Source organism: Jaculus jaculus, chromosome 4 (genome assembly GCF_020740685.1).
Source record: "Jaculus jaculus isolate mJacJac1 chromosome 4, mJacJac1.mat.Y.cur, whole genome shotgun sequence".
NCBI lineage: Eukaryota > Metazoa > Chordata > Mammalia > Rodentia > Dipodidae > Jaculus > Jaculus jaculus.
In genome coordinates this window covers 88,713,527-88,729,711 of record NC_059105.1, presented here as the reverse complement: position 1 = coordinate 88,729,711, position 16,185 = coordinate 88,713,527, and the positions used below count along the sequence as shown (strand labels likewise).

At 40.4% G+C, this 16,185-nt stretch overlaps 1 protein-coding gene across 2 annotated transcripts in view; it reads right to left on the bottom strand.

Moving 5' to 3' along the window:
- Positions 1-16,185, bottom strand: part of Neb (nebulin) — a 224,295-nt gene that overhangs the window by 48,593 nt on the left and 159,517 nt on the right. For both annotated transcript variants that reach the window (XM_045147212.1, XM_045147213.1), the window contains 10 exons: positions 14,976-15,074; positions 14,073-14,183; positions 11,717-11,821; positions 10,843-10,947; positions 10,491-10,595; positions 7,446-7,550; positions 7,204-7,308; positions 5,742-5,846; positions 4,031-4,135; positions 2,393-2,497 (listed from right to left, as the gene is read on the bottom strand). In XM_045147212.1, the coding sequence (XP_045003147.1) occupies positions 2,393-2,497; positions 4,031-4,135; positions 5,742-5,846; positions 7,204-7,308; positions 7,446-7,550; positions 10,491-10,595; positions 10,843-10,947; positions 11,717-11,821; positions 14,073-14,183; positions 14,976-15,074 (1,050 nt within the window). The remainder of the gene's footprint in view (positions 1-2,392; positions 2,498-4,030; positions 4,136-5,741; positions 5,847-7,203; positions 7,309-7,445; positions 7,551-10,490; positions 10,596-10,842; positions 10,948-11,716; positions 11,822-14,072; positions 14,184-14,975; positions 15,075-16,185) is intronic.

The window sequence follows — 16,185 nt, the reverse complement described above, 5'->3', positions numbered from 1 at the left end:
TGAATTGTAGAAAGAAAGATGAGTTAACTCTAAGACATGAAATGGAGGGCTTAACAAAATCTCAAACACCAGAAGGGGAGATGATGGCATTGGTGCCTTTTGCTTTAAGTCTTAACTTGAAATGCTGATAGTAGTACTGTGGTTGAGTGATCAGATAATATTTTCTAATATATGCCATGCTCATGGGAGTAAAATGAGGCCCCAAGAGATTAGGAAACTGAGACATGGGCATGAAGAGTGAATCTCAAAGCAGAAACAAAACTTCTTCTCTGGACTCTGACTAATGCTATTTCATTCCAATACATTGCATTAGGTGTAGCCTCTTAAGGTATTTTTCCATATTAATGATAAAATAAGATGTTCATAAAACAAGTGCATACAGTTTTAAAGCGTTTTACAGTTTGAAGAACTGCATTTGCTTTTGTAATTTCCAAGTCACAATTTCTCCATGCATATAAGCTGTTTTAAGCAGGACAGATACACAGAGCACAGCAAAATCTCATGCACAACAGTTGGATGACCTATTGTGGCCAAGGAGAAAGTCAGCAAACAGCATGTTTATGGGAGAGCTCATCTTTTTCCTTCTATATGTTGATCTGATGGTGAACTAAAATGACAAGCTGCTTAATACAAAAGATTGCTGGCACACTTTTGGGGGTTGGTCTGAGATAGTGGCATTTCATGAACATTCTATCTGGTAATTCCCAGTGTTGCTGCTTCACACTTCCCTTTCAGCCTGTGAGGGACAGGCGGTGGTACGTGCTGTGTGGACTCCATGAGGCTGTGTTGTGGGCAACACTGCAACAGGGGTGTGGGTGTGAGTGAGGCACATGTGCTGGACAACATCTATGCCTCCAACTCAGAAGGCACTATGAATGCATATCAAGTCCAAAGAGCCACAGGTTAGCCTGGCTCTCCAGCTGAACAATGGGATAATTAGATGAAAACATTAGATATTCAGACCTTTAAATGCCATTTAAGCTACTAAATGTCCTCAACCTCTAAGGCATCTATTTCCTTGAGGCAAGTACTGAAAAACAATGCTAATGTTTATTTACTTGAGATAGACCTAGAGGCAGAAAGAGTGAGAGAGAGAATGGGTGCACCAGGGTCTCTAGCCACTGCAAATGAACTCCAGATTCATATGACACCTTGTGCTTCTGTCTTTATGTGGGTCCTGGGGAATCAAACTTGGGTCCTTAGGTTTTGTAGGTAAGCCCCTTAACCACCGAGCCATCTCTCCAGCCCCAAAACAATGTTAATTCTATACCAATTTGGAAATAATGTTTGGAGGACCCTCAGCTGATTTTCGGAGGAGTTCCAAAAGTATTAGATGTACAGATGGTAGCTGACTCAGGATCGCACTAGGTAATTCAGAGTTCATTTAGAAGGAATGAATATTTATGCAGCTTTATTGTGTGAAAGCAGCAGGGAAGGAAGCCCATGGAAGCGTAAGAGGGAATGCACGGAAGTCTAAACCTCCATCTTCGCACCCCGTCAGACATTACCTGGCTCCACATGTGTGTGTTGTAGAGAGCAGTCAACATATCTGGACGCAGTATTTCATTACATCCTTGTTTCAGAAGCATCTTGGCACTAGATTTATATTTTCTCTGTCCATGCAAAGAGCAGTGAAGCACAAAAGAGACTTATGAAGACAGAAAGGGACATGGCTCTATATCCCAGTCACCTCTGAGTGAAGAGATGTAGGCTTAATACACTTTGTGTACTCACAGAGAGCTGTGTGGGTGAAGATCCCCAGATGCATGGTAATGCCAAGAATGGCTGCAACATTTACTGTTGCCCATTACGGTCCCCAAAGTGAATGGGGAGTAATCTGGCTAGTGGTAGATATATTAACACTCAAACTGCTTTCTGGTGACTACACCATTGGAACAGAAATATATAGGAGGAAGTGCTGTCTTTTTTTTTTTTTTTTTCAAGGTAGGGTCTCACTCTAGCTCAGGCTGACCTGGAATTCCCTCTGTATTCTCAGGGTGGCCTCGAATTCAAAGCGATCCTCCTACCTCTGCCTCCCAGAGTGCTGGGATTAGAGGCGTGCGCCACCACGCCCAACAGAAGTGCTGTTTTTAAATTTTTGGTTTTGCTACTCAATTTTGCAGTTTCCAGCCACTGTTACCAGGGGATGAGGTGGAAGAGGCCCCAGCTTTTCTTTGCATCTTCATAAACAGCCCAAGTGAGGACACAGAGCATGGACTGGCACACTCAAATAGCACACAGGCTCTTTGGGTGGCTAGACAGATACTTTAAAACAGAACAGCCCAATATCATAGGCAGAACCTATGACATCCTTGCAGCAGACGAGACGACACCTCATGAGAAACCGGAGCACAGTTCTGCCTGGGACCTCCGGCCAGCCTCGTCACAGTACCTGACTGATCTGGTCGCCTGCGGTCTTAGCCAACAGATGTCTAGGCTCATCGACTACCAGGTGGTATTTATCTTTCCGCTGCTCATAATCAGCTCTGTATTTTTTCTGCTCAAACATCATATAAAATTATAGCACAAGTACAACTTCAAGGCTGCACAGAAATGTCTTAGAAACTACACAGGTACTACAGAGAGCCTGGAACAAGTCATTTCAAGTAGGGAGTTCCCAACACCCCAGGGCAATCAAAACAGGAAGGAAGAAAGGTAAAGGAAGATGCCTGGTGAGGGACTGAGCCTGGGAGAGCTCCTGACCTCTGAAACTGAAACTGGACCTCCTTATTCCTAAATTTTCCATCTCGTCATATGACACTGTCACTAATATGCATCTTCTATTGTACTTAAAACAAGGTATGAATAAGCTCCAATATAAGGCTGTGAGAATCTAAAAAATGTAACTAATGCTAAAAAGCCATGAAAATTATTATAGTTTTCTGATGCTAATTTATATTTGATTATTTAAAAAAGACCTTTGTAAAATAGGAAAACAGAAACAAAATATATCAAGACTGGATTCCTAGAAAGCTACTGATAATAACTTTTCAGAGTTGTCCAGCCTGGAAATCTAGTGAAAATATAATTAGAGCCACAAAAGGACATACATTTAAATGCACTGTTGGTTATATTCATTATTAAATATATTTTACTAATTTTCTAACACATTTAAACTTATATAAATCCATGGAAAATCTGAAAATAGTAAAGCAAATTTTAGTTATAAAACCATCTAAACATTATAAAACCACCCAAATATAAGTGAGCTCACTGCTTGCTTATTTCAACTACCTTGTGTTATGTTTAACTTACAGTGTTAGCAACATGGTTATAGGAAAGACTGGGTAGGATATAAATAGGAATTTTGTATACAAATAGATACTTCTGTACACTACTGTATTTGAACGCATGAATCACAGCTATCCCCATGGGGTGGCTGTTCTAATCACATCCATTTTGATACCTTTGTGGGAATACTAAATTTACCCTGAATTTCTGGGTTTTACAACTCTGCATACTTTTTGTGTTTAAGGGCATTTAGCTGATAGTCCACAAACTCCTTTACCTCCTTACTCTGACTCCACAGGGCTGGCTGTGCTGCCCTCAGTGAAAGTAGAGGTACAGATTGCTGTCAGGCTCTTGCTGCACTCAGAAACGTCCCTTCACTTCTTACTCATCATTAGATGGTAATATCATATAGTCTTTCCAAATCTTTATTTTATCTATTTATTTTTAATATTTAATTTTATTTATTTGACAAAGAAAGTGGGATAGAGAGAGAGAGAGGGAGAGAAAGAGAGAGAGAATGGGTACCCCAGGACCTCCAGCCACTGCAAACGAACTCCAGACAGGTGTGCCCCCTTGTGCATCTCGCTAACATGGGTCTTGAGGAATCGAACCTGGGTTCTTTAGCTTTGCAGGCAAACACCTTAATCACTAACCCATCCCTCCAGCCCTCCAAATCTTTATTTTGAATGAATATTTAGGATGGATTTGCTATCATCCTGTATAGTAGATTTTAATCAATTAGCTATATATAATTTCCTATGAGAACTGAATAGACTTAATTGAATTAGTTCATACATACCTCATTCATCAACTGGGTGGCATACTTGAAATGTCTGTTGATTGGACAGTCTGCAACATACTTGAAATTTGACTTTGTTCTCTCAAATACCTCTTTATACTTATACTAGAGAAAAAAAAAAACATGATTACTTGATGGCATTTCCTACTTTAAGAATCAGACAAGCTGTTGATTGTATTATCGGATTGTAACAATTCATTCATAGATCTCACGAGTATTTACTGAGTTTTTACTTATCTCCTGAGGCAATGAAAGATAAAGTTAGCTGATATATTGAAACTAGTCCAAAAATCCATAGTACAAAGGATATAATGGATATAAAATACAGACTCTATGTTGGGCAAACATCTAAAATAACTTCTTTGTTTCTATTTATTATGACTAGTTTACTTTGAAGGTATTTTGATGTGTGTTTGAAAGAAGTTTTAATTTTTAGCCCATTAATCTGAAAATTTCTAGTAACTAACTAGATCATCACAGTATTATAGAGTAGGGGTGGGTTGTGACCTGTTTAGCCTGTAACTTGCTTTTTTCTTTCTTTCTTTTTTCTTTTGAGGGAGGGAGGGAGAGAGAGAGAAAGAGAGAGAGAGAGAGGCAGAGAGATGGGCATGCCAGTGTCTTCAGCTGCTGCAATCAAACTCCAGATGCATGTGTCCCTTGTGTGCATGTGTGATGCTGTGTGCTTGCATCATTGTGTCTGGCTTACATGGAACCTGGAGAGTTGAACATGAGTTCTTAGGCTTTTCAGGCAAGTGCCTTAACTACTAAGCCATTTCTCCAGCCCTGTAACTTGTTTTTTAAAAATAGTCCCACAAAGTGAGGGTCATTTTTATAATTTCAGTGGCTTATAACAAAGAATAGAGGCAAGGATAAATGTGGCCACAAAGTCTATCTACTGTCGGGCACTTACTAGAAATTATCTGACTCCTATTTTAGAGTTCAAAGGAAGCAAATTCAACTGATTTACTGTGCAAGTGGGAAAACGAGGCCCTAAACACTTGATTTGCATGGCTGCTACCCTCATAAACTTGTAGCAGATGTACGGTGCTGCACAAGATTGAGCCTGTCAATAGTTTATCATGATGGAAGAGACTTATGAGACCCCACTCTTCCCTGAGTAGCTGGTGGAATCTGATTGTTGGCAGAGGGAAAATTATGTTCTTTAGAAAACACAGGCAACTCATCCTTCAATAAATATCCTCACACCCATGATCATGCAAGTGACCCTAGTTTAATTCAGTGGGTTAACAAACCACACCAATGAATGGCATGAAAACTGCTGGAGATTAAGTATGAAGAAGAATGGGTTTAGGGGAAAGGGAATTGGAAGAGAACAGGGTGCTTGGGCATGGGAATGGGATCAAAAAGCATTGTAAACGTGTATGAAGTATAAAAAAAAGCTTCATTTGCCTCAAGTCCTGCATTTCTGGTAGATTAAAATGACCATACTTTGTATTTGTTACCTTATTTGCTTTGATAGAGTAAATAACCCACATACATAGTAACAGAGGGGGAATTCTGGAAGAGTCACACAGAGCTGTACTGTGGTGATTTTTCATCAGATTCAAAGGAATTAAAATCAACTGTGGTTAATCCCAAGGAGAGTGAGCAGGTCAGTTTTCATTCTGGTTCTTAGGTTTGGAAGTGAGGGCAAGGTGAAGATTATGAAAGGCCCTATCTCCAGGGCTAATCTCTTGGTGAGTTCAACTACCTTGCTATAGAGTTTCTTGTTCTGTTCCGCCAGAGTGAAGTCAGGGGTGTCATAGGCATAGCAACCAATGCCTCTGAGCCACGTCAAGTCTTCTTTATACTTCACCTGAGAGAAGAAGAACATCAGCATTTTAAGAACCTGTCTCCAGGGGCTGAAAAGATAGCTCAGCAGTTAGAGGCACTTGATTGCAAAGCCTGCTGGCCCAGGTTTCTATTCTTAAGCCACCCATGTCAACAAGGTACAAAAGGTGACATATCTCTGGTGTTCATTGCAGTAGAAAGAGGCCTTGACATGGCCATACACAAGTGTGAGTACACACACACACACACACACACACACACACAGAGACACACACACACACATGCATGCACACACAAATAAATTAAGGAACATGTCTGCAAACAGCTATAGATCAGGATCCATACAATTGGAGCAAATGGGAACTGATTCCAAAGGATTTGAAATAATCAAGTTGTAAAATTGTTTTTAATTATTTAAAGTGTTTCTACTAATACTTATTTCAACTTATTTAAGGTCCATTATTTTTTAAATATCATTTATTTTTATTTTACTGAGAGAGAGAGAGAGAGACAGAGGGAGAGAAAATTGGCATGCCAGGGCCTTAGTCACTGGAATTGAACTCCACCTAGTGGGCATGTGTGACCTTACACTTGCCTTGCCTTTGTGCATCTTTACATGGGATCTGGAGAGTTGAACCTGAGTCGTTATGCTTCGCAGGCAAGCACCTTAACAGCTAATCCATCTCTCTAGCCCAGATACATTGCTCTATAATATTTATAGCTTTTCATTTTCTATTACTAATTAAAAGAATTCAAATTTAAAAGTTATACATTCTTAGAGGTATGGCATTAACTTGGCAGTTGTGTTTTCATATAGGAGGTGAAATTTCTTTCTAAATGATCATTGCTATGTGTCGCAATTATCTCAAGTCTCTTCAATTACAAACTATTTCCTTCATGAATTACAGTACGGTCAGCCATGTTATGTAATACCATATCTTAAAAAGACAACTTAGGTTTAAAAATTTGAATATGGGCTGGAGAGATGGGTTAGTGGTTAAGGCACTTACCTGTATAGCCTAAGGAACCAAGTTTGATTGCCCAGTAAGGTGCATCCGAAGTTCATTGCAGGTGTATCCGAAGTTCATTTGCAGTGGCCAAAGGCCCTGGTATGCCCATTTTTTTCTCTTTCTATCTGCCCCTTTCTCTCTTTCACATAAATGAATAAATAAAATATTAAATATTTTTAAAAATGGATATATTATTCACCTTCTCAAATTCAGGTTTGTTCATTTAGTAATTACATTCTATGATTTGAATAATCATACATGAGCTCTAAAATTAGGTATTTCATTAGTTTTATTTCATTAGTTTATGTAACAGTTGAATTCATAACTCATAGGATATGATTTTGTATGCAAAAAAAAGATGATAACACTCACATCGCTGACGGCATCGGTGACTGCGCGGTGGTGGAAGTGCTCTGGGCGGTCAGGAATGGACCTCCAGATTCCTAGCTGGCTCATATAGTTCTCCTTGTATTTCACCTGTTGTGAAAATACAAAACAAAGTTAATATAAACATCTCTACTTCTTCCTGGAGTTTTAGAAAAGCAAGGTTTCTTTAAAACAAAAAGATGGTGGGATATAGAGCCCAACACAAGTAGAACTCTCTAGGGACATACTTTACTAATGTCGTCTGTGACCTTGCGATGGTAAACGATGTCCAGAGCGTCCTTTACAGTGTGGTACTTCCCTTTGGTCTTTTGAAACGTTTCTTTGTAGCGTAGCTGGTAAGAAGAAAACATTGATTATGAAAATTACTCAAATAACTGAGCCCTTTTAAAGCCTGAGTTCTCTTAAGTCTTCTTTCTTAGATATTCCTATGAATAAATTTAGGAAAAATTAAAAATATTATTTCTGATCCCAGGGGAGAAAAAAGAACACTAAGGAAAACTTATGAAATCAAAGGAAGGTATGGATTGATAAAATACTAATGGGTCAATCTTGGTTTATTGGTTGTGGTGAGTGTACAGGTGCATTGTGAATTGTCACCAGTGGGGGGATGTGAGACATGTGGGAAGCCTCTGAATGATCCTTGCTACTTTTGTATAAACCCAATGCCACTGCAAATGAAATATTTATAAAAAATTCTGAAGTTCATTTGAGAGGAGAGAATACCACAATATTAGAACTAATGTGCATGGACAGGATTGAGAGATCAGCCCCACCTTTTGCTGCTAAAATGGCTCCTCCAGTAAGTAATCCTGAAATCTCATTTTTGACTTTTGTGACATTCCAAGTGAAAAGACTATCAGAGAAGATTCATTTTATCAACTCACAATAGGTGTTCCTCTGAGCACTTGTTTTTAACCTCAAACAGTTCTCATCTTTTTTTTGGGTAACTGAGCAAACATAATGAAAGTTGTCTTTTCTAAAAATCTTTTTTAGATGTATAATCTGACAACATTACTTGCAGAGATAGCCATGGTTGATACATTAACTTGAACACCAGTTACCACAATTGCTATCTGGGACAATTTTCATGATCAAGGGTAACAGAATTGGCACTGAAGGAGCCCTAGCAGTAGAGATGTTCAGTGGGGCACAATGAATCCCTGGGCCAATTTCATGTGTGGCCACCCCTGTTCACACAAAATCAAATTTGGTGCAAATTAATAATAATCAATAGTGCCAGTGTATAATCCTGGTACTTGGAAGGCTGAGGCAGTAGGAGTAACATGAGTTTGAGGCCAGCCTCAGTTATACAGTGAGTTGCAGGGACAAAGCCTTGTCTCAAAATAAATAAGTAAGTAAATAAATAAATAAATAGAAAGAAAGAAAAAATTCAATAGTAACTTTGGGTGCTAAAGATAGGGGCTATCCCAAGAAAACTAAAATGGTCCCAAGGGATAGGCTCTGAGGACAGCATATATATGACTTTTCCCAGCTTATATTTTAAGTGCCAACTGGCATTGCTCTTTTCCCACCAGTAGGTTTCCCTAGCTTCAAATGAAAACTGATATAAGATATTGCTGTTACGGTATGTGGCCATGAAACCTAGAGCTATATGGTAGACCAGAGCAATTACAGGGCTGGCTAGAGCCTGTGGCTGGGTTTAAGTTCTAACATATCCAGCTCCCTAGGGGTTCTGGCAATGGACACAACAAACCCACAGTTGAATTATAAAGCACAAAATTAGTACAAGCTGACCACCTATGCCAGCTGGGCTAATTTTATATCTTCATGAAAAGATCATCTCTTTGCCATTAAAAGGTAGACTTGTGGGCTGGAGATATGGCTTAGCGGTTAAGCGCTTGCCTGTGAAGCCTAAGGACCCCGGTTCAAGGCTCAGTTCCCCAGGTCCCACGTTAGCCAGATGCACAAGGGGGCGCACGCGTCTGGAGTTCGTTTGCAGAGGCTGGAAGCCCTGGCGCGCCCATTCTCTCTCTCTCCCTCTATCTGTCTTTCTCTCTGTGTCTGTTGCTTTCAAATTAAAAAAAAAAAAAAATTTAAAAAAAAATTTAAAAAAAAAAAAGGTAGACTTGTCCTTTACCAAGTGAAATGGACGGTGAAAATCTGTTCCTGTAATTCTAGCTACTGTGTTCATATGTCACTCATATTATCTATATTTAAGTGACTAAGAGGAGAAATGGAACATTTTCTGAGTGTCAACTAATAGCACAGTTATATGCTTAGAATATTATTCACATTTTCTTTTTTTAAAAAAATTATTTATGAGCTGGGCGTGGTGACACATGCCTTTAATGCCAGCACTTGGGAGGCAGAGGTAGGAGGATCCCTGAGAGTTCAAAGCCACCCTGAGACTACATAGTGAATTCCAGGTCAGCCTGAGATCGAGTGAGACCTTACCTCAAAAAAAAAAAAAAAAAAAGAAAAAACAAAAAAGGGCTGGACAGATGGCCTAGCAGTTAAGGCATTTGCCTGCAAAGCCAAAGATTCTCCAGGACCCACGTTAGCCAGATGCACAAGGGGGTGCATGCATCTGGAGTTCGTTTATAGTGGCTGGAGGCCCTGGCACACCCATTCTCTCTCTCTCCTTCTCTCTCTCAAATAAAAAAATAATTAAAAAACTTATCTCTGTGTATGTTTGTCTGTGTGTGTGTGTGTGTGTGTGTGTGTAGGCACACACATACAGATACACACACACACATCAGGGCACTTGCACCATTTTTTGCATATGGCTTATGTAGGTGGCTTGGAAATTAAATCAGGGCCAGCAGGCTTTGCAAGAAAGCACCTTTAACCACTAAGCCATCTTTCCTGTCTTTGTATGCCATTTCTTGTGTGGTCCTATTCAATTATTGCAATTCTCACCCTCATTTCTTATAAAATAATTAGGCAGATTACACAGAATCTCAGAGCAGGCAGCTAAAAGCATGACTTGTGTCCATGTTTGGTAGAATCCAACACTAGGATTTCATGTTTAAGTAACTTGGCTGTTAATCATCCTTGGAAAATGCGACCAAAGAAATGCAAGAGAGTGTGATAATATTTCCCAGGAGAGAACTGAGATAACAGGCCTCAGCATCTCTGGCCTAATTCCCAGCTACTTTGCTTGGCTGATTCTGTTCAAATGTTTGTGTTTCTCTCCTGACGCATGTTGTGGGTGATGACTAGAACTATGGCTCTGCAGTGACAGTTTGTTTCTTAGATACTGCAACCTCCACTTTCCCTGCCACAGAAGAGGAGGAAGGGCGGGTGCATACATCACTGGCATTCCAGTAAGCCCTCTTGGCTCGGATGAGGATGGGCGTATCTGGAACCGGAGTATACTTGTCCTTCATCTTTTCATATTGAGTCTTGTACTTTTTCTAAGATAAGAAAACAGAAGAGAGAGACAAACATAAATCCAAGTGTTTCTAGCTTTCCCAATTCACACCCAAGTCCCAGATCCAGTGGAGGGACAGAATGTGCCACACTTTTAGAGACCAGCTTTGTTCTCTGTGCTTTGCTGATGCTGAGTACAATTGTAGAAAGAACTTTCACCAGGGATAACAGGTGAAATTTGAAAGTATTTCTTTCCTCTAACCCAGTGCCTCAGTGTCATCCCCTTCTCACCTCGCTGACCATGTCTTTCACGTCTTTAGCATGCTGCAAGGCTGTGGTCTGGTTTCCAGCATGATGATGGGGTCTCTCTTTAGTGGCCAGTTCAACATACAGATACTGAATCACAAGAAGATAGGGTGAGATGTTAAAAAGATGAAGCATTTCATCTTTATAGTCAGTCTTCTTCATTCATCTCTACTCCTCAAATGGTGTGTTTGCTTGATATATATACATATATATTTTTCTGTTATTTGGTTTTCTGTGACCCTTGAAAACACATAAACAATCAAGCTGGGCAGTAACCTTACTGTTGAGCATGTCCAAAGTGATAAACAAGGCAACCAGGAACATGAGGTTTTTGATCACTGCCTTAGCATATTTCCCCTTTGGTTTTGCTGCATGTATGCAATGTACTTTCATCTGTCTGGGGATAACAGTGCCCATGGAGTGAGTACACGGAATGCGTACACAATCACTTTTTCTACTAGGAGACCACAAACCACTCGTCCAATGACAAAATTAAATAGCTCTTAAAAAGAAAATGTAGCATCATTTGCTTGTAAAAACAATTGCAAGCCAGGCATGGTGGAGCACACTTTTAATCCCAGCACTCAGGAGGCAGAGGTAAGAGGATTGCCATGAGTTCCAGGCCACCCTGAGACTCTATAGTGAATTCCAGGTCAGCCTGGACTAGAGTGAGACCCTACCTTAAACAAACAAACCAAAAAGATAACTGCAATTATGATGGTCCCCAAAGAAAACTGCCTCTTGAAGTTGTGAAGTGCAGTCCGTGGGCATAAGGCTGCAGCAGGGGTAAGTACGTGCTACATTCCAGTGCAGGTCAGGTCATGGCAGGTTTAAGAATCTTTGTTACTGAATGACATACCTGACTTTGCAGCTTCTGTCCTCGCTTGGCTCTTAAAAGGTCTGGAGTGTCAGGAACAGAAGTGAAGATGGACTTCTGCTTCTTGCCCGCAGCTCTGTACACCAGCTAGACACAAAGTCAGTCATCATGGTCGCCTCTGTTTCCTCACAGAAGAGGCACATGCCCTCCCCCTGCAATAGTCACAGTTTCTTCCTACTAAACTAGTGCTTTATTATTATTATTATTATTATTTATTTATTTATTTTTTTTTTTTTTACCTCTGGAGCCTTCCTTTGCTCCCTCACCTCACATCAAGATGAGGGACTTGCTGAGCCCATCCAGTGTTAAGGGTTCTGCTGTTCTCTTGGTGCTGTTCTCATTTGTTTCCTCTAGAGCCCTACGCTAACAATGACCTCCCTCTACTACTTTCAAACTCTTTTCTCAGCCTTCTTCCTTCATATGCACAGACTCCAGTCCCTTGTTTCACTAAGCTTTTTTTAGCCTTCCTCCCTCCTCTCCTATTTCCTTATTTAATTTCTTTCTTTCTTATTTGCTTCCTTCCCTCCTCCTTTCCCTTCCCTTCCTTTTTTTTAATCTCTTTCTCTCCTTCCCTCCCTTATGTTCTTCCTTCCTCCCTCCCTCTCTTCCTTCCTTCCTTCCTTCCTTCCTCTTTCCCGCCCTTTATCTTTCCCTCCCCTCTTCTTTCTTTAGCCAAGCCGTCTATGTGTTCCTTATTCTTGTCTCTTTGATATTTCAAGGCCATAATTTGGCTTCCATCGAGCTATACCAATGAAATTCACTGTCATTAAGGCTACCAAAAACTTTTATTTTATTTTATTTTCTGTATTAAAATTTGCATATATTGTGGCATCAGACAGTATTCCACTTCATTTCTGAAAACTTTGTTCTCTTCCTTCCATTCTGCCAGTCTCCCCCAGGGCCTTTGGGCTCCTCAGCCTCCCTCTGTGGTGCTGCTGTGAGCTGGAGCTAAGCACAGGCTCTTTTACCTGGTCCATTCTCCTTGGATGAGCTCATTGCCCCATGGCCTCCACTTTCACGTGTGATGGATGACTTGTAAATTTGGGTCTGACATCACTCCTGAACTTCAGGCTCACATTCTCAATATTTCTAAATCTAAACAATTGTGCTCAGCATAGGGTTCTTTAAAATACCCTCATCTGCAGCTCAAATTTGCTGTTTCTTCTTATTTATTGTGCCGAATAATTTCTTGGCCTCACAGCCACACAAGCAGCATCTTGGGGAATCATTCCTAGATGGCTTTTCCCTTTCCACACCAGAACAGCCATGTAGCCTGGCTTCTTAACTCTGTGACATTCCTGAACTTGACCATTCTACTTCTTTACTACCACCACAGCCCTCATTCAGCCTTCCACTCTGTCTTTCTATATGTCCTAATGAGCCTCTTAAGCCCCCTTCCCTTTCCTCTGTTGGACCACTCCACATAGCTCACACATATCACACAAGCCTGAGAGACAAGAGACTCTCTCACCACTCAGCTCTGTCTTCCTAAGAAATAGTTCTTCACTCATGTTTTCATAAAGCCAAAGGTCTAAATATAATAACACTGGTGAGTCTAATCTGTCACAACCCACATTTTCAGCATCAGTTCCCAACATTCTCCTAAAACTCCTCACTTGTTATTTGAAGCCATCCTGTTATTAGGTCTCATTGTGGCTATTTTCACATGCTATTCTTGCTACCTAGGATGTTCTTCTTCTCATATCTGTAAAGCTCATAGAATGCATGCTGTCTAGACGAGACTATAAAATACAATTTGCCATGCTGATGTCTATTTTTTCTTCCAGATAGGCACCATGGAATGTGGCAACTCAGCTCTGTGAACTTGTCACTACCCAGTATCTAGAGAAATGCCTGAAAGACAGTCATGTTCTAACAAATGTTAAGATAACTTAATATGATGCAGCAAGCTAGAAGGAACAGAGACCAGGTAAATTCTTGTGAATATCAGATGACTATATTAAATATAAGAAATATGTATATGTACATACATGCACACATATACAGGTATATGTTAATTTCTTAAAATACAAATTGTGAACAACTGCAAGTTAAAATGTAGCTCCTGTGTTCAGAGTTGTTTTTAGTGTTACTACTGAAGAACAAACTAGCTTAAAATCTAATGTTTGTCCTAAAGTTTTTAATTTTTCTCTTTCCTTTCTTTCTTAGCTCCCAGACTAAACGTTAAATTACATGAGGTCAAGTGACATTGTGACCACTGTGCAGTCAAGGGCAGAGGGTAACGCCTTACCTGTCCCCGTTGAAGCTGCACCGTTAGAGAGGGCACTGAGCACATTCTGAGTAACTCAGTCCACTCGGCTCAGTCTGACTCTCTTACCTCACTCAGATGGGTCTTCAGCTCCTGCACCTTCCTGTACTCTGGGGTGTCAAGCACCACTTTGTACTTGTCTCGTATCTTCCTCGCGTGATCAGTGTATATGTAATTAGACTTAAAAAAAAGAAAACCAGGAAAAAAATTGGTCAGTCCTGTATGGGATATTTTGAAGTGGCTGGCATGTGTAAGTTGAACAGGCCCAGCATGAGCTCTGGGACACTAAGAGTTCCAATAGTTGACCTTATGCTTTTTTGTTGTTGTTGTTGCTGTTTTCTGGTTTTTCGAGGTAGGGTCTCGCTCTAGCCCAGGCTGACCTGGAATTCACTATGGAGTCTCAGGGTGGCCTCGAACTCACAGCAATCCTCCTACCTCTGCCTCCCCAGTGCTGGGATTAAAGGCATGCGCCACCATGCCCAGTGACCCTATGCTTTTTTTAAAACAATTGTTTTATTTATTTGTAAGCAGAGAATAACAGAGAGAAGAGAGACAGAGACAGAGAGAGGGAGAGAGAATGGGCACGCTAGGACATAAAAACTCCAGATGCATGCACAATTTTGTGCATCTGGCTGTATGTAGGAATTGATCTCTGGTCATTAAGTTTTGCAGGGAATTCCCTTAATTGCAGAGTCATCTCTCCACCCTTTCCTTATTTTTTTCTCCTTGTTTTCCTAGGCAGGACAAAAAACAACTATCATTTAAACAAAGCTCATTGCCTTTTATTTGAAGGCACAGGTCACTGTAAGTAGGCTATGACCACTCAAGTGGCTTGATGGCAAATTTATCCTTAAAAGTAGTTACAGGCTAAAATTACAGCTATGATTCCCTCTGCCCTGCCGCTGGAAGCTGGTGATGTGCTGCATGATAGCTATGTGGAGGGAGCTGTGTTCTGAGAAGTCATGTCCTCACCCAGAGCTTCCTCAGGTGCCGGGAGCGGACCATGTCAGGAGTGTCGTACAAGAAGCAGCCCAGTCCCTTCAAGATCTGCAGGTCCTCTTTGTATTTAATCTGTGGGGCAAACACAGAAATGTGGCCAGTGATGAGCAAATGCAAACCCAGGACAAAAAATACAGGGGAGCAATACTTCTTTATTATGCACAGTTACTCCCCTCTATCCATAGTTTTACTTTCTGTGGTTTCCACTGTCCACTGTCAACCATAATCTGAAAATATTAAATGGAAAATTCTAGAAATAAACAGTTCATAAGTTTTGATTAACTTTTATTATAGTATATTGTTATAATCATTCTATTGTATAATTAGTTGTCCTTGCTAATCTCTCATGTGCCTAATTTACAAATTAATTTATATGTAGTACCAAATCATTCATATATATATAGATATATATATACAATACATATATATATATATATATTCATATATATAGTTTCAAGCATCCACTGGTGATCTTGGGAAATATCCTCCACAGATAAGAAGGAATACTCTTTTTTAGTTTGATTCAACATATCTACCCTATGTTCTTAGCTTGCTTGGACTCAAGTCACAAATTCAGCCTCAAACATGGAACTGAGGAGTGAATACTGCTCTGTCTCCCAGTTATCCTATTAATGAGAGGAGAGCATGTATTAAATGGGCTGGGATTTCTTGAAGAAGGAAAAATTCAAGGAGTATTATTATTTCTTTTTGGAGACAAGGTCTTGCTTGGTATCCTTGGCTATCATAGAAATTGCTAAGCATCCCAGGCTGGCCTTGAACTTTCAGGGATCTGCCTGCCTCAGCCTCCCAAGTGATAGGATTATAGATGTGCTTTACCATGCCTGAATCAAGGGGGAAAAGTGAATGGCAGCAAGAAGTTGCTAAGAGGGAACAGGATGAGCAGCAGGAAGAAATGGGATGTGATCTGGGACACAGGGCATTAGAGCATCAGGGGCAGGTAAGGGACCATGCTCGTGTAGAGCAGTGGGCACTGAGACACTAGTTATGGTGGCCATTCTTTTTTCCCAATTGGTCCTCTCATTACTCTCCTAGGACTGGAGAACTATGAGTCTTGTTCCCATACAATTTTCCTCCATTGTACATTTAGTTTAGAAGTATTCAATAGAAAAGGCTGCACAAAGCCCACTAGGAGTGCTTAATGTTGAGCATAAGCCTGCTTCCT